A 26,044-nucleotide genomic window follows, 5' to 3' on the forward strand; every position below is an offset into this window, starting at 1 on the left:
CAAGTGACAGAGCCATGCATGCACTGTCCCCATTTCATCAGCAAAGGGGGAGTTCATCTGTGCTTCATCCAGACTGTCACCACCACCCATCTTCCTACTAAATCCCAGTGAGCAATGGAGCTGTGAGGAAATCTTTTTTCATTCAAAAATGTAACCTGCTGTTATCAGTACAAGCAACAGGTGCCTGAAAGGACTGAAGTTCTTCCTGCTCAGGGTTAGCCTTGTTAGTTCTAGCAACTGGTGACTTAAAGAGGCTTAGCACACCTCCCACAGCATTACAGATGTAAGGAGGCAAGTCAAGCTGCTTTGAAATCGGGAACTGTGATGTGGTAAGCAAGCTGTAGGTACACAAATATGCCCAGCTGGAGGAGACTGTTTCAGCATACCTGAAAGAGCTCTTGGAATTGATAGAAGACTCTCATGAACAAGAGGGTCATCAGCAGCATTAACCAACAGAAGAGGAACATAGATCTGCATCAGGAAACATGACATGAAATGAAAAAACCAAAACAGAAAGGGGTTATTATTTGAATGTCAATCTACCAACCGTAAAAATATCTCAGCACAATTCAATTAAGATCTTATTTCAGAGTTAATTTTTTCCTCTAACCCAATTGTAAGGAAGAGGCAGAGAGTAAACAGACTGAGTCCCCATTCTTAGAATTGAAATAACTACACCCTTTTTTCACTCTGCATTGCTTTGCACATCAGGCAGCTATTGCCAGCTCTGTTATGGACACCTTGGTTAAAGTCCAGGAAACTCCCTTGGAACATCTCCATTCTCTGTTTCAGTAGAAAAAGGAGGAATTGATCTCAGTTACACTTTAGCAAAACTTTGCTCAAGCATCTGCCTGTCAGTGTCCCCAGTCTCTTCCATAGAATCCAGTCAGCCTTTCTTTCTTGAAGGGACAGGCTCCATGCAGGCATCCACTTCCCACTTCATCCTCATACTCTCAGAGCAGTCCAGCTGAATGTGTGGCTTTGTCTCCATCTCTTGGGTACTATCACCTGCCAGAGTTATATGCACTTAAGAGCCCAGAGAATTTAGCCCCAGTGTTAGAAGTAGCAAGATCTGAAATCCCACTCCAATATACTGTGCCTGATTATTTCTGAAAATCCCAGCTAAGCCATCTGCAGGTATCAACAAAAGAAACCACAGAGTATTCTCCTTCCAGTGCAAGAGCAGTCTGCTGCAAGGGCTTACCCTGTGCAAGTAATGCAGGCAGCTTTCCTCTTCATAGTACTCCTTCAGTGAGCTGTAGCCATGGAATTTCCTGAAACAGACAGATTGTCATTAGTATCAACTGTTTCAGCCATGTCACTGTTACTTTTAAGTGAAGACACATGCAGAAACAGGAATGATGACTCAATTTCCATAGACAATTTTTTTAATACCCAATCTCTTTGCAAAACCCTTTGGCAGTACATGCCTCGATGGGGTTTCTGAGCCTTCTCAAACATCCTGAGAGCATGGGCAAGTCAAACATGCAAACTGAAGACCAGCAGCCTCAGGGCGTTTCTTTCAAAACACCTCACTTCACTTAACTGTGCACGTGGATGAAAGAAAGTTAGGATCTTGCTCATCTTTCCCTACAAGTCTTTTCAAATACAAACCCAGCACAGCTTGTAAAGCTCAAATTTACTGGACAAGTTCCCCAGAATTCACTGTGGTTCTACATCTTTGCTAAATCCCTTCACACCATCCCAAACCAAGAATTCAGTAAGCCTATATTCAAGTGCCTTTTCTTTAATATAAGGGACAACATAGCTGTTGGCCCAGACTAGAAAGGTCTCAGTGATGGGGGACAAGCAGCAGGGAGATTTCCCAAAGAATGTTTTTTTTTTTTTATAAGCAGCCAACCATACTCCCACTTTGCCAAAAGTGTCATAGCTTTTTAGCTAACACTTTACAGCTTTATTTTGGAAATGAACACTGCCACTTAAAGTGCCATGTTTTTGTCAAGGACACAGGCAGTAACAGGCTACTGCTTATTAAAGCAGAGCACTTAATTAGGTGTTAGTACGACAAATAAGAAAGGTTACATTATCTCAGCCAGCCCTATTGTGTATTGAGAAAGCAGAAGTGTTTTATGGGGAGAAGGTTTTTCAAACAGAGTTAAGGAAATCCATGAGCAGTTCTGAGCTTCTTTCCACATTCTCCTTTTTTTGTTGCTAGAGCTTGGCCTCTTCTACCTTAGTGAAGGCTGCAGGTTCAGGTGTTACCAATAAATAAATGCCTCCTGGATGATTTTAAACAGGATTTGACTGTAAACAGTAAGTTTATTTTTTCCCCCTCTTCTAAGTTTTCTTTAATGTGGAGGCAAGTAAGAATTTCAAGTTGTGTTCACTGTATTTCAGGAGACTCCTACAGGCACAGCAAGGGGCATGCAAGAGCAACACTGGGAAGAGAAGGTACTTGGAGCTCCTATAGGGGAGCAGAGAATTGCCCTTCATACCTCATAATGTTATCATCAATCTGCATAAGTGATGTTGCTGTGTAGAGCTTGCCTAGATCAGCATCTGACAGGCTTTGTGGCTTCTTCATGTTGTTATCTCCAAAAAGAACTTGCCTGCAAGAGTGACATCAAGAATTACATCCAAATAACACAAGGGCAGCAAAACCATGACCTGTTCAAGGACAACTGAGTTTACCAAATCTGACAAGATAAGATTAGAAGTGGGTTACATAAACATGAGGCTTCCTTGGGAGCCAGAACAGCTTGTTTGTCCACTTACCTTTGCAGCAAGACATAACAAACCCCAGCAGCCTCCGTGTAGGAAAAAATGTTTTCCTTATCTACTGAAAAACTGCATGAGAGGGCCCTCTTAAAAGAAACTTCCCAGAACAGAGGGCACTAAGGGTATTTGGACTTGAGGCTACATGTTAGAGGGAGAGTTTTTTGGCTCCAGACCAAACCTGTGGGTGGTTTGGGTGAGAGCACGAGCAATATTGGGCATAGCATCTCCTGCACCATCTGGTTCTAAAGCCCCCAGCACAGACTTAAGGCTACCCCACACACAGAAATTACTCAGGGTATTACCTTAGCAGAAAGCTATTTACTATGGACACTTGTCATAGCTGGTTATTGCCCTCAGGGGAGGATATGTTTCTTTACCAGAACAAAAGTTGGACAGGGGTTTTTATTCCCTTTGAGAGGCAGCTGCAGGGCAGTGCAGGAGGCTAGGCTTGATTTGGGCAAGGTAGAGCACAAGTGATTATGGGAAAAGTTTGCTTAACACACTTCCCTTCAAGTCAGCACCGGCTTTCTCTGGGTTAAGAATTTAAGTACCCTTTAATGGGAGCTTACCTAACTTCACTTGTCAAATTTGTTCAAGTTGTCTAAATATTTGTAAATCTGGAATGAATTGCGTGGATCATCCTACACTGGCTACCCTCCTTCTACAAGTGTTTCATACTGCACAGGAGTGTAAACAAAGAACCAGAAGTCTGAAGTGATACATGTTCCTTCAATGAAATAGGTCATAAGACATTCCCCTCCTTTCCCCTCAGTCAGGCATCTTCCAATACACACAGATGAGGTACTTTCTTGCCTACAAAGTATCACACAGAGAACTTTAGGCATGTCACCTGTTTAACACACAAGTTTCTTTTGTTATGCAAGAACCACGGATCAGCAACAGCAGCACAAGGATCCTACAGCACACTTGCACTCCAGGAACAGCAATGTTAAGTATTTTGCTGGCTACATGCTCTTTCTAGAGGAACAGCTAGAAGCCAGAGCTACAGGTTTGACTATTTGCTTATTTGATAGGCAGCAACTCCATACAGCAGATCTGGAAGATCAGTCCTACCTCAGGTAGGTGGCAGAACAAGAGGCTCCTTCAATAGGGAATTCTTTGGCTAGAAGTAAAACAGATGCAGAATACTCCACTTTGAAGTCTAATTGCAACGTTTTCCTGTGCATGTCTTGTTTATTCATTAAGCAAGTTTCCACAGAACACAAAAACACAACAATGTCTTTCTTCTAACAAAATGGCCAAAGCGTATTTGTCTATTTTACAGTATAATGAGATTGACAAGGGCTCACCTTCTCTGTTGGTTCATCTAAAGATCTACCAAGGAACTTGTGCTAAACCCTTCAGGAGTCCTATTTTAAAGGACCAGGCAGACAAATCCAATACAGCAATTGACCCAATCAATACTGTCAGTGTGAGTGATGTACTGCAGTACCTGTGAGAAAGGATGATCTTCTTCATGTTGTCTGCCATGAGGAAGTTATAAAATCTTCTACAATGATCCCACTGCATGAAGGTTTCCTGTGCCCTAGAAAAAACACAACAGAACAAACAAAGCTGTTAATGGAGCCCTTGAAAGATCAGATTAATACACTGTTAACATCTTATGGCAGCCTGGGGGCTGTGTAAACAAACCTCCAGGCCTTCTCTGCCACAGCTTAACCTCTTCCAGGAAATGACTTCCACTTTGATGAAGTTTGTTAGTATCAGAAAACAGATCTGCAGTCTCATCTTGCACAATGCAATTAGCAGTTTTGATCAGCGCATTTAAGAGCCATCAATCAAGATCCATAACACTGACAAGAGGATTTCAGTATCCCTTTGCAGAAGTTGAATGTAATTTACATAATGGGGCTTTCAAGGAAAGGCCTAAAACCTGTTGCTCAACAGTGTTGTCTATTGTGTAATACAGCTCTGCAGAGGAAATAATTTGTGCAGATGTTTCCAATATGTACAGATACTATTATTGTTTCAGTTCATTGGCAGGAACTGTAGGAATAAATACTAGTTGCAGCTGCAAGTGGCATCTGAGTTGAAGTCTTTGCCTATTCTCAAAGCAGAAGAGCACTTCTCAGCTTATCTGCTGTTAAAACAGAATTTAAGCCATCCAGAGCTGTGTGAGCTCTGCCAGATACCAGCACTCCTTTGCTATGCAGGGTCATGGGCAGGTTAGAGCTTTACTCCTAGCAGGGTTTGCTGTTGCTGAGGGAACACACTATCATTTACTGAGAGACTGAAGAATGCTGGGAGCAGTTTCAGCTACTGAAGCTCTCCTACCACTTAAACATTAACATACCATGAGAACTACTGTAGATTTAGCATGACCTTCCAAGCTACAGCCTGCAAGTCCCCTGCTAGGCAGGAGCAAGCTGTTTTCTTGTAATTAGACATGCTGGAGAGTATGGATTTCAGAAAAAGAAAACTCCATTACCTTTTTGTCTAGCCAGGCTATACCTACCACATTTATGCCAGGGCAGGGGAATGAAAGAAGATAGGAAAATGCACATTTCTTTCTTCACAAGAGGTTTTCCAAGCAAACCTATTAAGTTATCACAAGATGTTTGAAGTTAAAGCTACTACATTTCCCTGCAGTTCCTGTGGTGTACAGCAATACTACTAATATGAAAAGCTGCAAGCATTAAAAATAAAAAAACACAGGCAGCTTCCAGTATTTTGAGGACTGCCCAGGTTTCAGAGCTGATGTCTCTCCCCACAGCCTGTAGCTATGATGAAGATGCATTCCACAAGATCAAGAAGCAGAATCAAGCCTATGCAGGCAGAGATTAAGGAATAAGGAGACCTGTCCCTGTTTAGCCTCAGGGAACACATTCCCTAGACTGTGTTAATTCATTAAAGAATCTCATTCCTCTGGCAGATCCCAGTATTGCTGCTGCTCTGGAAAGGCTTTTTTATTTGAAATTCTTGGTTCACCTTGCTCACTAAAACTTTTTCCTTTGCTTATTAAAGTTATTTGGGGAATAAATGCTGGACAAGCCAATATATAAAAAAAATGGAACTGTAAACTAACTGGTCCTTTCACTAATCCACTTCCATGTAGCCCTGAAGGCTGAAGCCAGCAATTCTCATGTACCAGACCAAGTCCAGGAAGGCAGTGGCTTCACCATTCTACCTGGAGGTGCTTTACACCTCCTCCCTCCCACTTCTACAACCAGGGCACAAGGCCCTCTCTCCTGTCTTTTGCTCAGTAGTTGTTGCATTCCCCTAGTTCTTCAGCTAATTAGCACTTACAGCAGATGTGGGTATGAGGAAGGGAGACACAAGACCTGAAATCCTTCCTGCTGGCTGCCCAGTAATACAGAGCAGATGTTTTGTGGCAGGAGCTTTGCTAGGAGATGTTTACCCAGCAGGTGGAGGCAAGAGCTCAATAATCCACACAGCCCACACCATGGGGTGCATTAAACTCAGGGAAAAAAAAGACCCAGTGAGTTGTTTTTCCACACAAATATCCAAGTGGAGAACTGTTAATCAGGTTGTCCTTGCCATGCAAGCGTAACAGCATTACTCACAACAGCATTTTGGAGATCAGGAATACAATATTGCATAATTGTAGAAGATGAACCAAGTGGACCTCAGCCAGGTATTATCCCTGCAAACCCTCTGATGGTTGCAATTAAGGATCTGGCTTCAAAAGGATGCTCTGTGCTCTATGCCAGAATCCCGGGACAGCTAAGAACAGTTTACTTGAAACAAAACAGAACAGCTGTTCCTGTAGCATCTGTTCAGATTTTAAGGGTGTGAACTAGCAGCAGATTATACACTTTCTTAGCAGTAGTCACATCTGACCTCAAAAGGGATTAGATAGCTGGAATATTACAAACATATCAAGCTTTTACTCACATCTTAGTGCTTCCAAAAAAGCTTTTTGCTTTTACCTGTAAGAGCCTGATTCATAAAAGGCGTCTTCAAATTGCTGAATAGCAAACTGGTCCCTACATAGGCAGGGCATCATCAGCATCAAGAGTTCCAGCTACCCTGACCAGGCTGTGAGGCTCAATTCCATAGCAAGCCTCTCACAGACCTGCCACAGTTTTACCATTCATATCTGCCCAAGGGATCTTGACCCAAACACCTGAGTCTCAGCAGTCCCTTTTGGCTTGTAAATATTCTTACAGCTCAAAACTGCAGGTAAATTACTGCAGAGTCAGCTGCACCTTAGTAATTGTCCATATGTACAGACAGAAAAAACTGAAAACAGCAGCTCAGCCAGTTAGTGTTTTAATCTCCATTACCTATGCATATGTGGCAAGGTTAAAGTACATTAGTTGAGTCCAGTTTTCAAGCAGCATTGCTGTGCCTCAACCCTCCATCAGTACATGCAAGTGAAGCCACCACAGCTCCTAAAGTGCCACAACCTTGTCTTCCAGGTGGGGAAACATTAATGTTTTCAGACTTTAGGGCTGTAATACTATTCCTCCTCATCTTCCCCACTCCTATAACACAGCTGTGAGCACCTCTCCATCCCTTGATCACCCACAGCACTGTTTCAGTGACACACACTAAGAGAGGAGCACACACTGACAGAGACTGTACTGTGCCTTTCCAGCTTCCCTGGGTAAGAGCTGCCAGATGAAACTGCACACTGAAGCCAAACAAGCTATTACAAACCATGGGATATTTCTCAAGAGTGATGAGACTGTGTAAACTATTGCTTGCAGACCTGGCATCAGCTCAGCAGCTGGTCAGGCTGCCCAACCTGCCTGGTTAATTACACCAGGACTGCACAGGGAATGCCTCCTCTTCAGACACTCTGGCCATGAGACAGCATCACATGCACAGTCCAGAAGCTGCCAGCATGTACCTGGCCAGGTACACAAAACCTGTTTGCACTGCTGACAAAGTTTACTTGTGCTTGCAAATCAACAAAGCTTCAGGTGCTCCTTCAGGAGGATGCCATCCTACACACTCAGTGTGTCAGACCAGTTCAGTGCAAGAAAAACACCCATCTTCACCTTGCCCTTCCAAAGTTCTGCTCCCTCCTGCACTCCCAGAAGAGAGCAGCACAGAGAAGGCTCCAGACCCACCTCAGTGCACTGTACCCCTGGCACAAGCTGACACAGCACAGGACTCGCTCCTGGTTGGCCTGGCTCTCTCCCAGGTATTTGCACACTATGTTTCCACCCAGGCTGAAGCCCACGACAATCAACTGGGTCTGAGGGTAGGTCTTCTTGATGTAATTCACCATGGCACCAAATTCCCAGGTGCATCCTAAAAAGAAGAACAAAGTTAAAAAACATCTAATATGTTTAAATTCTCATTTGAAGCTTCAGTTGTGTGCTTTGAATTCAGCTTCTTACCCTTTCTGACTTTTCAATAGCCTTAAGGTTTTAAGAGCCCTGATTCACATGTGTTCATACATCTGAGTCCTGTAGAGCTTAGCTCATGCTTAGTTCTGACAGAGTGCCAAAGCAAGATGAAATTTAGTTGCTTAAAAATCATGGTGACAGTTAAGGTGACAATCAAAACACTTTGTTTCTAAAACAGCTTTAAAAAGCAGAGTCCAGCAATTCTGGGCTTGACATTACCATGCAAGAGCAGCACACATCATTACTTTCCTGAGGCCATTTGCCACTTCTGAAGTGAAGTGAGGTATTTGGAATGCAGTTTGCTCCTTTGTTTTCAGCAAGACTAATACGGATCCCTAAATCCATGTGGGGAGGGGAAAGGAGTGGCTTGTCAGGAAGAGCTCCCAGCAGACTGCTGCAGAGCCTGACTAAGCAGGTGATCTCTGGAATCAGGGAGAAGGGTTTAAGCAGAGATATTTAACCCTTTGTAACCAGTGAAAAGGTGAACATACTGCAGCTCCCTGAAAGACACATGGGCATCCCCACATCAAGGGAATAGTTAAGTGTCTTTACAGAGATCTGTCCCACTGTCAGCAAACACCCACGTGCATCCCACAGGCTGAAGGCACTGGGGGATCCAGTTTCTGGCAGTGCTGGCATCCTCCAACTGTTTGACAGACTTGAAGGCCTCCACACATGCAACAATCTGAGTACCTACAACTATTTCTCCTGCTTGTGAGTATGGGAAAAGGAGATATGGAGAAGCAGCTGCAATAGTGATGGCATTATTACACTGGTTTCAAGTGTTTATGCAGCACGCTAACCTTCCCTTTGGATTTAAGGCTGCAAACAACAGAAGGCATCACATGAACAACAGAAATAGAACTCCAGATGTTTCTTCTTGTCCAGAATCAGAAACTCAGCTCTATTCTGTGGAACTTGTCCAGGGAGATAAATCCTAGGATTCCAGCATTCCACCCTGCACTAACCTGACACTGCCCCACTGTGCCCCCACCCCAGCTGTAGCATCCTCAGCAGATACCAGACTCTAACTTTACCTAGCTCTGGAGTAAACTCTGAGCACCAGGGCTTGTTTGCTTCAGTGGAACATCAGCTCCTGTCTGAGTTTTTCAGCAGGGTTGGGGCACTTCCTTGTGAATATTCTTAATTCAAGACAACAAACTCTGCACTGTTCTGGTTTCCTCTGGAAGAAGCCAGTGGTCAAAATACCTTAGTGTTTGACCTCCATGATTTCAGGGCAGCTCAGAAATCCAAAACTAGAAAAGCAACAGATCAAGCTTGATATAGAGGCTGGGCTTCAGAGAATCCCAAATTTAGGCTACTTGCTCCTCAACAAGCATGCCAGGAACACAGCAAAGCTGAAAGGGCACTGAGTTATTTGGGTAGGAGGCAGAGTGAAGTCTACTGGACTTGCTGGCACTTTACTTAACAAGCAACTCTGCCAAGTGATTTACTGTCTTACTCAAAGGAAGTGCTAGGCATTCTTTGCCCTTTCCAAGGCTATAAAAGACTCAGAAAGGTATGTCTCAAGAGATGCACTACAGAATAACACCCTAAGGCCTAAGCTCCATGAAAGCAAACCCTTAACTTCTATCAAAACAGCAAACACTTTAACATTAAAATTTAGTTTTCAAGACATGGCAGTCTTGCAGCCGTAACAGCCCAGGGCCTCACTACAAATGAGGGTATTTGGTATTCCTGAAGTGTTTCCCAAAGAGGAGTATAATAATTCTAAAACAAGCAACAAAGCATTATTATTTGCTCGCCAGACTCTGGCATCTCAAAGCAAGGTACTTCTGTTTTGACAGTTTAACTGTTCAAGATAACTATTCTGTTAATCCAAAATCTAAGCAGTAGCTCAGCTAACTTTCAAAAAATAAAGTCTAACACAAGTCTGCTAAACACAATTGGCAGGGTACCTATAGATACTTACAGTAAAGAGGGAGATGAGGGCTCAAAAGAGCTCAGGAACAAGCAGATTAGGTCACAGGCAAAGAGGCCCCACTCTACAAGGATCACATTACTCACCAAAAGGGCAATTAAGGCTCGAGTCACCCTTCACACAGTTTCAGATCATTTATTCCTTTTAATTTCTAGGTTAAGAAAGACTTCCTTATACTCAAGGTGAGAGCCATAATCATGGCAGTTAAGCACTACTCACTTCTATAGCTTTACTGTCACACTCCTGAACTGTTCCTGTTGTTGACTTGTGTTACACCCAGGAGCAAATCCTCACATGTTGCTCCTAAGATATAAATGTACTTTCTGGATAGGCTGGTACAAACTCCTCTCAAGTTACATTTTACAAAGCCTCAGAAGTGGCGTTTATCCTTCAGAGACAGGTTTGTTTCACATTCCATCAAACTGGCAAATTCAGTATATCTAAAATAATTTGAACAGGTGTTTATCCTTCAGAGACAGGTTTCACATTCCATCAAACTGGCAAATTCAGTATATCTAAAATAATTTGAACAGGCTCTGGGTAGGCACAAAAGGGCTTTTTTTCACTGAAAAAGTTTTCTTACAAAAAACTGCCTCCTTGATGAGAATAAGCCTGTTCAAAAAGCACAAAAGGGCTTTTTTTCCCCGAAAAGTTTTCTTACAAAAAACTGCCTCCTTGATGAGAATACATGTGTAAGAGCTGGCAGAAGAGACAAAAGTGAATTTAGTATTAGCCTCCTCTCTTCCTCCCATCTAAGTTCAGTTTAGCTCCTAAGAAACAGTACAAAACTGTTTTACCCCCACTGGGGTACAGCAGTTCTGTTATTCTGAAGGAGGCTGATCAATCCCTAGTTCCATGAGCATGAAAGTAAGTTCCCCAGGTGCCATGAAGTACCTACCATAGGTGAACATCCGTGGTGAAGTGAGCTCAATGTTTGGCAGGGCTCCCAGGTGATTCAGGACAGCACATCTGTACCCATTTTTCTGGGCATAGTCAACAAAGGTGCGGATGTACTGCTTCTCACTGTGGTTCGCAATCCCCGGGCAGATCACCATCGTGACATCCTCTGTGCTCAGAGAGAGAGGGAAGTTAAGTAAATGTCACTTCATGCAAATTAAGAGAGTCAGAAGGTTTCCATTTCAGATCCATGGGAAACCACCTACCACAAGCAAGCTAGAATTCCTACTAGTCTGCCAAAAGTCCCGAATGGGACAGGAGACCAGCAGCTCTAGTGCTTCAGATGTGAAGAAGTAATTCATGCTATGGGAGATGAACAGTTTTTAACTTCAGGGAAAGCTGTGCAAACAGTTCTCCAGGCACTGCCTAGAGACCAGAGTACATTCTTCTGTCTGAAGGACACTTTTGATGTTACACATGTTCTGCCTTCTGACTGTGATGAGTGTGGAAGCTGTGGAGCCCAGCACTTCAAGGAGACTGGTTATGCTATTTCCCTCTCATTTCCCCTCCAGAGCTGGGAGTAATGCAGATGTTCCAAATGCAGAACTGTTCAGCACAGACATTCTGATCAGCTGACATTAACCATCATCTACTTTGTGGCTAATCTAATGATATTTGATCTGCTGACACTGTTCACTAGTTTAACAAGATATCATTTCATCAACCAAGAAAGTAATTGCTGTAATTCAAGTAAGCACAGTAAATTACATTCAGGATTATCATATGCACTTCAAATTAACTGTAACTCTCTTGTGCAAAGCTCCAACATTACCAGCTCTAGCCACTGAATTTTTATCTCATTAGAAAAGCACTGCTCACAGCAATAAAGATAACAGTAACTGTCCTAGTGCAGCATTGTACCATGAAGATCTCAACACTGACAGTTTTAAAAAAGAAATTTGCTTTTTCTGAGGGCCAAATAGGAGCCATGGGCTCTACCCTCATCTGTCCCCTAGAGAACAGAATCAAGGTTAGCAGGTAGATGCAGCCAGCAGCTGTTGGACTGACCTCCAGTGCAGTGCTCAGAGCGTGGCTCAAAGAGATCAAAGGTGGCTGTTGCTCCATCTGGCATCGTCAGGTACTTGCGAAGTCCATTTGGATGTGGTGATCTCACTCTCCCCATTTTTCCATAAAGAGCTGTTTGGATATGTCCACTCTTTCCCCAGATGAGGGGTGGAATGTACCTGAAAGGCAGTAATTTAATTGCTTACCCCTGCTGTGTTAATGAGCCCTTGAGAACACATCAGCACTCCCAAAACAAATCTCACCAACTCCCAAACAGAGTAACAAATATGGAATTGTTTTTGTTCTGACTGAACTGGCAGCAGTAATCTTTGCAGCCTTACACAAGAGGAGAGACCAAAACACTCTCAAAGCTGAAAAATCAGCACTGATAGCAGCAGCAGAAGCCAAAACCCAGACATTCCCTGACTGAGATGTTAGAGGAACAAATGCTTCTCACTAAATACACAGAAGCCTTGTGCCTGGATGAGATTGGGAGTGCATGTTGCCAACCAACCAAAGTGACCTCCAGAACGGTACAGTGCTGTAAATCTGTTTTAACTGAAACACTGAAGCCTCCTGGGTTGAGTGTACAAGCCAGTGACAGAAACAACAGGATTCACACCAAGTTCCAGAAAATGCAAGGCCCCAAGACTTGATCGTTGGGACCATTTTACACAGGGATTACCTTTCAGAATTAAGTAAAAGTTGGGACAGTGTTAAGAGAATCAGTCAGAGCTGACCAAACTTCACTGAATAACAAATCCCTTTCAGTACGAGGGGTGACTCTACCAATTACTTATGCTTATCAAGGGTATATTTAAAGCTATGTGACAAAGCAGATTGTCTCTCTTTTCCTGGCTTGCACAGCCCCAAAAAAAGATATGTGAGAAACACAGCTATGAGCTGGAAGGCATTAAAGGCTTAGTTATCAGATTTTTTTAGCACAAACAGAGCTGCAAGTGGTTTAACAGGAAACATACTGTGCCCTAGCACCACCACCATGTGGGCAAGTCACCTGGTCACTCAGCAAAGGAGACTGAGCCAATGCCTTGAAAAAGAGAGTTACATCAGCTCTGAACAGGAAAGCATGAATGATTTATTGTTGAGGAGAACAGCAGTCCCAAGGGACACACTTCCAGTTAAAGAACTGTGGTCTCTAAGAACAGACCAGGGTATCCAGAAGAAGCTTGAGAGCTTCTGACTTCACCTTGGATCCTGAGGGATTAGCAACGCCCTCCCTGTTGTGTTTAGGGCTTCCTGCAATTATTCCTTTTGACTCCAAGAGAACATATGAAGCAGAGATTGTGTTCTTCCCTGTTCATAAAATAACTAGGCAGCTCAGGACTCAAATTTACTACTGAAGCCCATAATCCACTAGAATGTGACAGAAACCCTACCTCTGCGCTCTGACACTACCTCCTCATACAGCTGGACCTTTCTCCATGGCAGCTCTTATGTGTCACATCCGCAACTCCCTCCTCCCCCACACACTCCTTAAAAATGCTTTCTATGAAATAAAAACTACTTAGGGTTGTTTAGCAAGACAAGACTAGCAGTATGCTCTCTTTCTCTCCATTCTTTTCCCTCATTTATGAGGGGCACTTCTTACAGTCAAAGCAACACAACAATTGGCTGTAGTTTCACTCATTCTTGCACTTCCCAAAGAGATCTAAAATAGATTTCTGGAGAAGCAGATATTGCTTCAATAAAGGCTGCAAAAGCTGCCAGCTGATGCTCACAACCTTGTAAATCAGCCCTCAGTGCACTCTGGATTTGACCACTCAACTATAAAGCTTCTCAAAGGATCCAGGCAAGGCCAGGAGCAGCACCCCTCTTCTGTCAGGCCAGCATCTCTGCACTGGCTCTTGCCAGGCACAATGTACAAGTGTGCAGATTCCCAGCAGTGACAGAGGCTGCACGAGCTCATCCTCTGCAACAGCTGCCAGAGGTGGAAAGCAGTCAGTGGGTCCATCCTCACCATTCAGGGTAGATATCCACTGGGATAGGGCAGTTAAACTAAACCAGGCTGCACAAGAACTTCACATGGCTCTGCTCAAGTCACATACAGCTCAGTGCAAGGGTTTGGAACACAACTATTATGCCAGATGGAAGAAACACTGCTCTCCTAACATAAGGAAGAACAGCTGGCTTCACCCCAGTCATTTACTGTACCACCAGTTCATACCAGTAGCCATACTCCACACTAGACTGTGCTGGACTGTTTTTTGGTTTTTTTTATTTCCACAGACATCCTTTACAGATAGGGTTTGGTAGCACCTTCTGAGGGGAGGTGACAAATACAACCTATAATGAGAATTTGCAGCTCTTTTAGAAGAGACTCAGACGTCAACATTGCTTCAGGGTTTCTAATCTTGGGTGAGAGCATGCACTGGAAAGTTTTGGTGATTCTGCTTCCATTCAGTGCTTTTCAAATCAAAGACTATCTCCAAATCACACCCTATAGGGCTAACAGGAAAGCAATTTGTCCAGCTATAGCAGTTAAGCTATACAGCTATTACTGATTACTGCTACCATGAAAAAACCCAAAAATTTAGGATCTCTGCAAGCACCAATCCTATCCTCATGTTTAACCTACAGTTCAGTTTCCAGCTATAGGTTACAGCCATCCACTGGAAGAGATGCAGCAGCACATACCACAGGATGTTGTTAAAGATGAATTAGAATAGTCTTCAAAGCCTCACCATTACTGCCAAAGTTTAAATGAGGGCAAATGGTTTCAAGCACACTGCTTCCCACAGCCTGCCTCTTTGGGTCACTGAAGGTTTCTCTGGGGAAAGAAACCCCCAGACCCATCTTTGCATAACTCAGCTGGAGGTTACCCAAGTACTGATCTGCAATAAATCAAACCTTTATACAGCTTTTACAGACAAACAGCACATGCAGTTTCCTTGACATGTTTTTTTATTTAAGGCAGACATCCCTTTTGCTCCATCCATAATGATGGTCAAGTGACAAGTACAGTTTCCACCTTTCCCTCAAAGCTGAAACTGTGTGGAACCCTATGGACAAGGCAGCATTCACTGCTGCTCCCTGCAGAAGGCACAATGTTTGAGCATCCTATGGACCCAGTAAGATGCTCAGCTTATCTTTTATGAAGCTAACTCCAGTCAGCTGCTAAAGCATCACTGCCTGCAGCAAAGATGGCTTGTGTTAGTCACTCTGCATGTAGCTGCATTCTTTTAGATAAACATTCAAAGGCCAAGCTTCAGCATGAGTAATGTGCATGGTACTCTGATGCAGCCATTTCTAACTTCGTTATGTTTATTTCTGGTTTGCACATAAGTTTTAAAGCAGTTGAAGCTCTGAAATACATGCAAGTGTTCAGGCAGAAGCTTGTTATCTCACCAGTGTTTTTGTTTAGGCACATCAGCCTTTAAGCAACAGACTTGTGAGGCAAAATACATCCCTTAAGTATCCAGGCTCAGGAGACTGAGGACCACAACACTTTAACAGGGAAAGGGAAGAAAGCTGCCAAGATAACACAGATCTTGTATTATCAGTGAAAAACTAAGACAGATTAGAATTTACCTTACCAGAGTAATGCAAAACCAAGCAGCTAATAAAAATATTACTTCGTTTACCAAGACAAGTTGCCAATCTAATCTACTACAAAACTCTGCAAAGCCTTTACAGTAAGAGTGATTCCTCTCTTTTACTGAATTCAGGTAAAATGTGTTCTCAGCTGAGGACAAGGTATCCTTATCATCTACAGCAGAATCAGACATATGATCTGCCTGTCACACTATTTCTGTTGACCCTCCATTTTGCCAATGGGCAAATCTATTTTTGAAACCTTCATGTGACTTTTATGTCTTTTGCTAAGACAAAGTCTACAAGAACTTCCAAGAGCAAGTACTGAGCCTAATGGTGCAAGACTGTACAAGGCTGAAGGATGGGTCATCTTTTTATTCAGGGTTTGTGTGGACTTTCAGCTTGCTTTTACTAAACCCACTCAAAGAAGAGAGCACAGAATGAACTCTTCAGTCCTGAAGGTGCATGATACCACACTGGTGAGGGAGAAAACTTGCCAGGAATTGTGCAAAAGCCTTTACCCTCTGAAAGGACAGATCAGACAAATTTTATTCAAGCCTATTATGTGAAAAGCAGTTCCAGACACATTTCTATCCTCAACCCAGCTGAAAAAAAACCTTACTACCCAGTGCTGACAGCAAGAGCTAGAAGAGATTGTTTTGTAGTGAAGTCAACATTCCTCCTGGCAAACAGCTGAAAAAAGATGCTTCTCCAAAACAACCATCCTGCAGACAGAAGAGCACTCAGTACTCAGGGCATTCTTCCTGTGGTTTACCTTAAGAAAACAAGCTCAGCAGGCTAAAACACAGGGAAACACAACCATGCAGACTGAGCAACTAAGTAGTATTCAGTCTAAGGGGCATTTGAGTACTGCCCTTCAGATTTTACGATTTTATGCTAAAACTATAATTACTGCTAAATTTAACCATGTCTTTCAAACAAGGGCCCTTCACTCAAAAGCAGGTGGCTTTCCTCCAGCATTGATAACAAGTAGAAACAAGGAAAGCATTCAAGGACACAGATTTTCAACTCCTTCCTCTGCCTGCTATAAACTGAAGTGGTTCTGAAAAGCAGTGTACTGCAGAGATTACTCCAACACAGCATGGAGATGGTTCAGTACATATTCCTCAGTGTCCTGTCCCAGAGAAGCTGCTCCCAGATGTACAAGAGTCCAGGAACAAACACCATGTCCATAAGCAGCATTTCCAGTGTTATGCAATAGTGGCTTATGGTGACAGGATCTGAGCAGTGAACACCAGCCAGGAGGACCTCTTGCCAAGGCCTCCACATGAGGACAAGGACAGCATAACACAACAACCCAGACAAACATGTACTGATAGAAAAATTCCAAGGGAAAAGTTGTGTTGTACCAAAAATGGAGATTTTTATTTCTGCAAACCAAAAATGGCTTCTGAGCTTTCTCCAGACACAAAGGCTTTCAACTGATTCATTTCCCTGTTTTGGTCAGCTGCAATAGGTAGGAGACACTCTGAATAAAGAGAAATATTTGAAGCAGTTATGTCTTCCAGTAACCAGCCCTGTAACTTCCAGTTAACAACAGGACTCTGAGCAGAAAGCAGAGCGAACAGGCTGGGGATGGCATTTACTCATTACAGAAGGTCACTTACATGGCCCAACAAGTACAGAGTTCACCACTCTTAAGTGGCTAAGGGAATTCACAGCCAGTTACATAAATCTGCTCACCAATGTTATTGTTTGAGCTCCAAACCTGCATTCCAGCTCTGCAGCAAGCCTCACATCTTGATAGGTGGCTGCCCACAGTGCTCTAGACCATGACAATTCCCAGGTTTTCCCAAAAATTTCTCCTGGCGTTTTAATATTTAAAACAATTCCAGCATGTGGTTGTAGATTAAGTTTAGTGCCTCTCAGGCAGTAGATTATCATTTTAAAGCACATACATAATCCAGTATGCAGGAATTTAGGAAAGCAGCAGCTGTATAAGCAGCTCACACAAAGCACATAAAAACTGTGCTATTTTTATTAGCAGGCATCAGCATTCAGGTCCTCAAAAATTTGAAGTGGAAATTCAGCAACAGGCTTATTTCTGGTGCATTGCTTCATTTCATCTGAGGAGATTAACTCTTTAAGCATTGACTCTTACCTGGCCTTTACATGCACACTGGATACTGATGGTGAGAAAACAGTCTACAACTTGCCAATGTCAGGATATTCTAAGTACTCTTGCCTTCATTACAACAGCTAAGAGATTATTTTCCCCTTTACAGAGCAGTTTGGAGGTATTTAAAGAATGCTTTACAAAATCAAACTTTCTTTGAGCCTTGTCCTTTATTTGATGCTACGGAATGCAAATTGAATTCCAATCAAGGAAACTCATGAAAGTCTGCAGGGTTCAGCCCTCGACCCCAAATATGCAGAAAGCAGCTTTTTCTGCATCAGCTCAGCTAGACTGCTCAATATGATGAGGACACAGCAAAAAAATTGCAACAAAAAAATTTAAGCAAGTTCTGGAGCTTCCACAGTCCCTGAGTCTCAAAAGAGAAACAAATGGAGTAGAAGTGTTTGTTTGCTGCCCACAGTACCTGTGAGAAGTCAGAACTATTTAAAAGTACAGACTGGCCTCCTTGGCTAAACCACCTCCTTCACCATTTAAGAAGCTTTTATTTAGCAAAGTGCCCATCACACCCCTCCTCCTCCACCAGTGACTACAAGAAGTATTTTAGTCAAAACAAGGCATGAGGATTTACAGCACTCAGAATTTTCCTTGCTGATAAGAGCTGTAGAACGCATGGCTGCTGCCAATGCCACAGCACCCAGCAAAAACTCAGACCTCCGAGGCTGCTTCCTCTGCAAGGTCAAAGCTTCATCTTACCGACAGGAGCTGCCATTCTCCTCTACCTCTCACAGCATGTTCACTTGCCAAAGCTTCAGGGGTAACACTGTTCTTCTAGTTTATTATTCTCCTGGAAGTGTTCCTTCCAGAGTAAAACACCTAGGAGTTGACAGGGATCAAACACTGCTTGCTATTAGGGGGAAGAAAAGAACACTGAAAAGCTTGAAGACAGCTTTTCTGACTACTCATCTGCTTGCATCTAAGAGAAAAGCAGTGACAGTGTAGAAGAGTCTTCTGGTACCAGGCAGCCTGCTCACCCAGCACAGGTTGGTGTGCAAACAAAGGATAAGAAGGGTCTAGGCTGGATCTTTGACAGTGTTTACTAACAGGCTTGACAGTCATTTGCCTCAGTCTTTGAGGAGCTTGCCTTTACTGATGATAAAAAGTGTGCAGACAGCAAGGGTAATTATTTTCGATACAGATGACACATGCCACATCACTACAGAAATAAAGATAACCACACTTTGTTAGAATAAACTGTAAACAGCCAAAAATGTCTAGCCTAGTACAGCAAGCACTGGCCAAATTTACCCTCATGAATCAAAGAGCCAGCACTGCATTTCTACAGGAATAGGAGCAGATGAAGGACTTTCTGTACCCTTTTGAAAGGCAGCAAAAGGACACAGCTGCCACCAGCAGTTAGGCCCAAATGCTCAAGGGCACCAATAGCTGTGCTGAATTGCAAGAGCTTCCATATAAGAAACAGCAATCTGAATGGAAAAGGGTCTGATTATGCTGCTCCACTTGGTAAGCCAAAGTACAGAGCTGGACAGGGTCAGAGCAATGGAAAAAGAGGCAAGACAACATGAGCTCTAGGAAGACAGATTCTCTTGCTTCCCAGTGTTTGGCGGATATGTAGAAAGTTTCTGGCAGTTTACAGAACTGTAAAAACCAGTACTAACATCTACAAGTACAAGGTACCTGGCACACAGCCATCTCAGGCAGTTTTACAACTCAAAGTTCTTAAATTATTCATCCACCACCAGTTGGCTCACTGAATGACACCACAGTTACAATGCACTGAATTAGACCAGAGGTGAGGATTGTGCCATAAAGGGAAAATAAAGTCTAAAAGTGTTTACTCTAAGAATTTTTAAACACCTGCACAGATAGCAGAAACAAGCAAAGTTATTCTTTCTCCATGCCAGCCTGTTTTTCACAGCAGTGCCCTCACCCCTTCCTCCCTGAACAAACCAGGCCTGAAAGTCAGTTCACAGCTATGAACATTCCTCTGCACAGAAGAATTGGTCTTAAAACAGATTTGACAACAAATCCAGTACTAATATAACAGAAGGGATTGCTGGGCTACTTATTTTGCTTTCATGGTAGAATCTGAAAAGAGCTGCTTAATCAGCTTTCCTAACACTCTGAATAATTAGCAAGTAATCAAAGCCTTGCAAGATTTTTCAGTGGAGTACTGCACAAGCTGTTTTCACATAGTTTTTTTTCCTAATTATCCTACAAACTGTTTCATGCATAATTGCAGGAATTTAAATACATTTGTTCCCCTGTAGTCTCCAGGTGACTTTCATGCCTAAAGACAGGATTACTTTATTTTTTAAAAAAATTCCATATTGAAAAAAAGTCTGTGATAACATCACTAGAATAGTAAAAAGAAATAATCACATCTACATCTTAGAGCTGTCTTTCCTGTAAACTCTTTAAATTCCCAACAGCAATTATAGTCCCAACAGTCCTGTCTTCCTTAACAGAGATATAGAGGTAAGAGGACTGACCAGTTACCTATTGGCATACTTTGTTCTGGTTTGTTTCAGCTGAGTTTGCTTCCTTTTGTCATGGAAGTCCTTCAGACAATATTTTGCCCAAGAACCAGGTATTGGAGATGATCGCTACAGTTTTGAGAGAAGCTGGCAAGCCTGAGCTCAGCTGATCCAGAGAAAGCAAACAAATCAAACTTGCACACGACCAGCACAACACCAGGGTTCTGCAAACAGCTCATCACTCCTGCAATTAACGCACAACAGATGCCTAAATACTGCTGGACATGTTTTGCATTTTTACTCTTTTGGGAATGCTTTGTTCTCCAACTGAAAGTCAATAATACAGCAGTGCTAGGAGCCTGTGCTGTGAGAACAGAGCTGAAATAGCAGGGAAATGGACTCTAAATTAGCTTACAATCCATTTCCAAAGACTAGCCTGATACTAATATGCCTTCAACGCTGGTAATCAGCTTCATGCTTGCTCCTTCAGTGACTGGGGACACGTCATACTGCAGAGCAACACTGGGATGGCAACCACCTGAAGCACCAAGTAACTCAAACCTCCTCAAAGTATTTTTTAGGAAAGGAATTGCTTTGCAGTTAAGGCAGTAGATATAATCAAGAATCCGAACACATCTTTGTTACCACTAACCTGAACCATCACAGAAGTCTCTCTGGGTTCCAATTTCAACAGATAATGCTTTGTTTCCTCTAAAAGTTTACAGACCCCATGGCCTAACATCTTATACCTTATGTAATCAAGGCACCAAACACAGCACTGCTAAAAGCCTCTCATCTCCCCTAAAATGACTATCCTTAAGTCAGCTTGACTTTTGAGATCCAAAGGAAAGTTCATGCAGCTGCACTCAGCACTTACTATATAATTGATGTACTTAGAGCTTCTAAATAGGACTTGCAAGTTTTCAAAGTGATTGCAGAAGAGAAATACTGTAATCAAAGTCCTTGTCCCTCCAAAGCCTCATGAAATTGCACTAAATGCTTGCTATTATTGGAGAATGTTCTTGGTGAAGCTTAGGGCAGCTGCACTGATTCTGGAGGTCTTGGAATGAAAAACCAGGGATCAGCCTGCTCAAATACACAGCTGACACAAGGTCAATTTGAAAGTGTATTCAACAGGCTTGGAGCTGGCCTCTATGTCATTACTTTATTAAACTAGTTAGGATGTGCTCTACCAGTAATAAATTTCATTAGTTTTCAATCAACTTGAAGTACTTCCGATAAGAGCAGGCACTTAAAAACTAATAGCCAACCCTGTGTTCATTATAAGGGCACTGACACACCATGAAAACGTTTCCTTCCTGTGAGCCCCATCAGACTCCTTCCCTAATAAAAAGGAGTATAAGAGCATGAACAAGTGCTAACTGCATCCATCCCTCCCCCATTTCCACTGTGAGCTGTTGGTGCTGGTATAATATAATATCAGCATACAGATGATATTCTGTATCTTCCTCTATAAAGATGAACAGTGATGACTTTTTCTATGCATCTGTGGAAGACTTCACACAACAAGGCTTGGTCAAATCCAGGTACCTGAGACAAAGAAATGCTAAAAAGATTTATTTTAGTAAGAGTATACCCTGACATTCATTTGAACCCTAGTCTATGAAGCACACAAGGAAGAATGGATAAGTGCAGGTCTTCTTCCTATAATACAGGTCAGCATGGAAAAAATATACCACTTACTCTTTGGTCAGAAGTGGGCAGGATTTGAGTAGAAAGCGAGCCAAAGCAGAGTCCTGGTAAATGAGTTCAGGAGGGGCAGTCGGGCTTTTTAAATTCAAGCAGCGAACAATAACATAGAGAACAGCAGCAACTGCAGCTAGCTTCACCCCATCAAACACTGCTGGCAGCTCAGAGGTTTCCAATATTGCACTCATTTTCAGCCTAGAGATAAAAAACAACATTAAAGCTTTTACAAATTTAGTGCTGGATATGAATATCAACTGTCGTGTTAAATATACAACTAAATTTGTCAGTCAATGCTGCCACGAAATCCCAGCATACCAACTTTTAAGTTGGAAGAAAATGTAGTTAATATTGTTCTAAACACTCATACCAACAGAAGGAAAACTAGATGATCAGCTGTGAAGGAGATTTATTCCTAATCAGTGCTGCCCTAGAATTGCACCAGTGTCTCAGGTGTCAGCAGCCAGTCAATACATGCAGGATCTTGGCCAAGACTACCCAAGTCAAACAGAAGCTGGGTGAAAAGCAGCTTTGGACATGGGTTCCTTCACAGGTGTACAAGCCAGTCTTGAAAAGGAGCACCTGAAAGAACTACTGTGTTAGCTCCTCAGCCTGAATCTTGCAGTTCCACGAGAACACTGGTACTAAATCCTGCCTGCAGTTAAGATGGTCACTTTATGTACTGGCATTTTCAGTATTTCTTTTTATTCACTGCAGTTCTTCAGGTGAAGGCCTAGATGAGTATCTTGTCTTTCAAGGGCTTCAGAGTAAAGGAACAGAAGCAAAGAAGTATAAAAAATATATCCTTCCAGCTTGGAATCAAATTCTTAAACTGATCCAGTTTATTTTGAGCATACAGTTCAAACAGCTGGCTGCAATTCTGTTGAAGGGACAGGTTTTTCCCCAGGTCTTTCCTAAGTAACACGGGTAACCCAAGTAAGGTAAGTGACAAGTCAAGTCTTACCAATTTCAATTTTCTTCAAGCTAGAAAAAAGTGCCAGTCCTCAGCAGACTTGTCACCGATCCACGTGCTGCCTGAGCTACCCTGTGGGGGGAAAGCAAATTGATTATTACTGATAAAGCTGCATTTCTCTGCTGGAAAGGATGAACACAAATTTATACAAAGGTCCCATTGCAAACATGGCAAGCTATTTGTGTAGTCAGTCATAACCAACCCTGATCCATCTGCATCAGAAATTCATTGCCAGTGGACAGACTCCAGACTAGACCACTTGCCTACTCATCTGCAGTGGGCAAATGCAACTTCATGAGCAGAGAGGCTCCATCTCCGCAAGACAGTGAGACATTGTACTCAGAAAACCAACCCAAACCTCTTCCTATTTAAAGGACTAGGATTAGCAGGATACTCTTCTCAACTTTGCAATATCTACAATGTTACTGAAGTGTGAAGCCAGTCTGAAAGAAGTTTCTGCTACTTTTAGTCTGGCTTAGCAAGGCAGCTCACTCCTACAGATGGAAGCTTGTAAACAGTCTCTGCTTGTTCCCACACTCGCTTTTCGAGATGTTACAATATATCACACTTCAACACGGTGGGAGCCACAGGAGGCTCAGACACAGCCACCTAATTAACACCAGTGCACATGCAAGAAGGCTTGTTACAAGAATTTGATGAAGGCAATAAAAGAGAAAGCTTTCAGCCTGTGACCATACCAGTGTAAGCAATACTTGCCATTAGAACTGCCTTCCCACAGGAACAACAAATCGATGGGGACTCGGAGCTTCCAGGAAAAGCTCCAGAACTGTCTGCTCTCTACCACAGCTGCTGCTTCCAAATGGAAAACACACTATCAGGACAGACCATACCAAAGCTTTACTCTCCTTTATAGCAGGAGTAAAGAGCCTCAGAAGTACTTTCTGTACTCAGTGAAGCTACACCAAAACCCCTTGGAAGAAAACACGTGTGACATCAGCTATTGACTAACAGCATGCTGGAGAGCTGCAATTCCTGCCGCCACAACCATCTGCACAGCAGAACAGAGTGAGGGAAGCAGAGACATTTAATCTTGGACAACTCTTCAGCTTTTGTTTTCCAATTCTGAGCATCACAGTAGAAGTGAGAGGATGGGTCACAAAAAGCCTTCTATTCTTCTGCTCAGATTGCATGGGCACCATGAGAGGAGGTCAAATACAATGTTTAGCTGCAGGATCTTATCTGACATCTTACTGGGTAAGATTTCACCAGCACTACCATCAGTTCTGTAGGAGACAACAGGCAAACTACAGCAATGGCTTCACCAGGGAAGGCACAAATGGCTGAAGAGCAGACCAGGTTCCTGAACTCAAGGACAATCAGGTGCTCAAGCAAATCTCCCTCATATCAAGCTCCCAGAAGTTCTGTTGACATTTTCCTATCATTGTTTTATTCAGAAAATTAAGAGGCACTAATACCTGAGAGCATCCTGACACCTGGATTTTAAGCTCGTTGCTGTTTACAACTTTCACCTTAGTGAATTTTTTAAAATAAAACTGAGCACAATTAGTCATTAGGATTTTGTACTAGTGACTCAGTATAATTAATCCAACTAAACCCCTCTTCCTGAGAATGTTCTCTCCCGTATAATCTTGAGATTACAAACACACCACGTATTCTGATACTTTTATGTATCATGTTAGCCTGTCATTCCCTTAAAACAGCATACAAGCTTGCCATTACTTTCAGAAAAATCAGCTGTTGGTAGGCAGGATTATGTTTGACACTTATTAACTAGTATTTTCCATTTTAGACAGTCTAAAACACACATTCACAGAACTTACGCCACAAACATGTGCTAGAGGTTTATGTATTTGTCAAAATCTTTACCCAAAAGCTCAGATCAGCCTGTAGATGTAACACAAAGCTGGCACTGCTTCAATTGCAGAGCTTTCTGCAGTGATTATTTAAGCAGTGGATGCAGCCCATGCAGACTCCAGGCTCAATGGATTCAGCTGTGTCACTTGAGGCACTTGCTTTAAAACCTGGTATTTCTGAAGACCTAAACAGACCTGTCTCAGCCAGGGCAGATGTGCAAGGGCTGAGTCAAGGCACTCAGCCCTAAAATTTTAAGGGTTTAGCTCACTAAAATGGATTTGAGCTTTGCCTCTAATCACCGAGGACAAATGTCTCCCTCTTTAACCAGCTGGGATGAGGTCACCTTGCTTCTGTTTTGTTAAACCCCTTTTGCATTGACTCAATCAACTATTCTGTTTAAACAAAAAAGATAAATAACGACAGGGTTGAGCCAGACAAATTTTAATCTAGCATCTCCTCTAACTGGGTCAGCACTAAGCTAAATGGACAAACATTTGGCTTTTTCCATATACAAAGCACTGGATTCACCTCTGGCAGGCTAGGCAAAATCACCAAAAAACATGCCACTGGAAGCAATCAAACCTTTCCATCCATCAACGCACTTGAGATCCACACTGAGGAACCCAAAGAAGTTGAAGCTCTTGGCCCCAAGCATGTTATTTTGAAGCATCTTAATTGCACAATTCTTTTTTTTTAATCACTTACAGGCATGACAGCCCCAAAGACGTGCAGGCCTCACAAGCAATGTTGTTAAATCCCAGTTTTAACTGAGGGATAACTTTAAAATCAATCACTGGAAAGCAAGTGCTGGATTTGTTGTCTTTCCATTTGCCCTTTCATCACAAAAAACTGAAAATCATGTTACAGGAAACATTTCAGCATTACTGTTAACAGAGTGCACTTTATCTGTACAAGTATAATTGAAAAAAAAAACCCAAGTCTCACCCTTTCCGGGCAGAAACAAACACAAGTACAAAAAAAGCCAGTAGAGCTACAGCAAATTCTTTATGTAACCTTTCAAAACCACTGGGTTTTTGGAAAAGCCATCATCAAAATATTTACTTGTACAGTAAGTGAATTCACAACTATCAACAAATCTAAGACCAGTACACATTTCAGTTTCAGGTTTCCTGTGGAGAGGAAACTTCCTGAGACAGAAGTCCCTGTGACTCAACAGGGCACACACAGGATTTGGTAGCTACCAAACTTTCCAGCTCCTCCACCCACGAAAGCAGAGTCTGACTCCTCATACTGGAAAGGCAACACTAAAAAAGCAAAGATATTAAAGGGAGCCATTCCCACAGGATCCTCCCTCCTTTTAACAAGGCACTGAAAGCCTGGCAGACTCATTTATTTCACTGAAGCATTAGAAATGCTTTGGGCTAATGCAAAGATGCA

At 42.6% G+C, this 26,044-nt stretch overlaps 1 protein-coding gene across 2 annotated transcripts in view; it reads right to left on the reverse strand.

The window, feature by feature from the left end:
- ABHD2 (abhydrolase domain containing 2, acylglycerol lipase) overlaps positions 1-26,044 on the reverse strand; it is a 38,608-nt gene that overhangs the window by 5,976 nt on the left and 6,588 nt on the right. For both annotated transcript variants that reach the window (XM_041418996.1, XM_041418997.1), the window contains 9 exons: positions 22,802-22,882; positions 21,835-22,035; positions 11,989-12,164; positions 10,922-11,089; positions 7,800-7,983; positions 4,193-4,285; positions 2,457-2,570; positions 1,205-1,274; positions 387-471 (listed from right to left, as the gene is read on the reverse strand). In XM_041418996.1, coding sequence (XP_041274930.1) covers positions 387-471; positions 1,205-1,274; positions 2,457-2,570; positions 4,193-4,285; positions 7,800-7,983; positions 10,922-11,089; positions 11,989-12,164; positions 21,835-22,028 — 1,084 coding nt within the window. In that variant the 5' untranslated portion in view covers positions 22,029-22,035; positions 22,802-22,882. The remainder of the gene's footprint in view (positions 1-386; positions 472-1,204; positions 1,275-2,456; positions 2,571-4,192; positions 4,286-7,799; positions 7,984-10,921; positions 11,090-11,988; positions 12,165-21,834; positions 22,036-22,801; positions 22,883-26,044) is intronic.

The sequence above is a fragment of the Onychostruthus taczanowskii genome, unplaced genomic scaffold (assembly GCF_017590055.1).
Source record: "Onychostruthus taczanowskii isolate IOZ18803 unplaced genomic scaffold, ASM1759005v1 scaffold6, whole genome shotgun sequence".
Lineage (NCBI taxonomy): Eukaryota > Metazoa > Chordata > Aves > Passeriformes > Passeridae > Onychostruthus > Onychostruthus taczanowskii.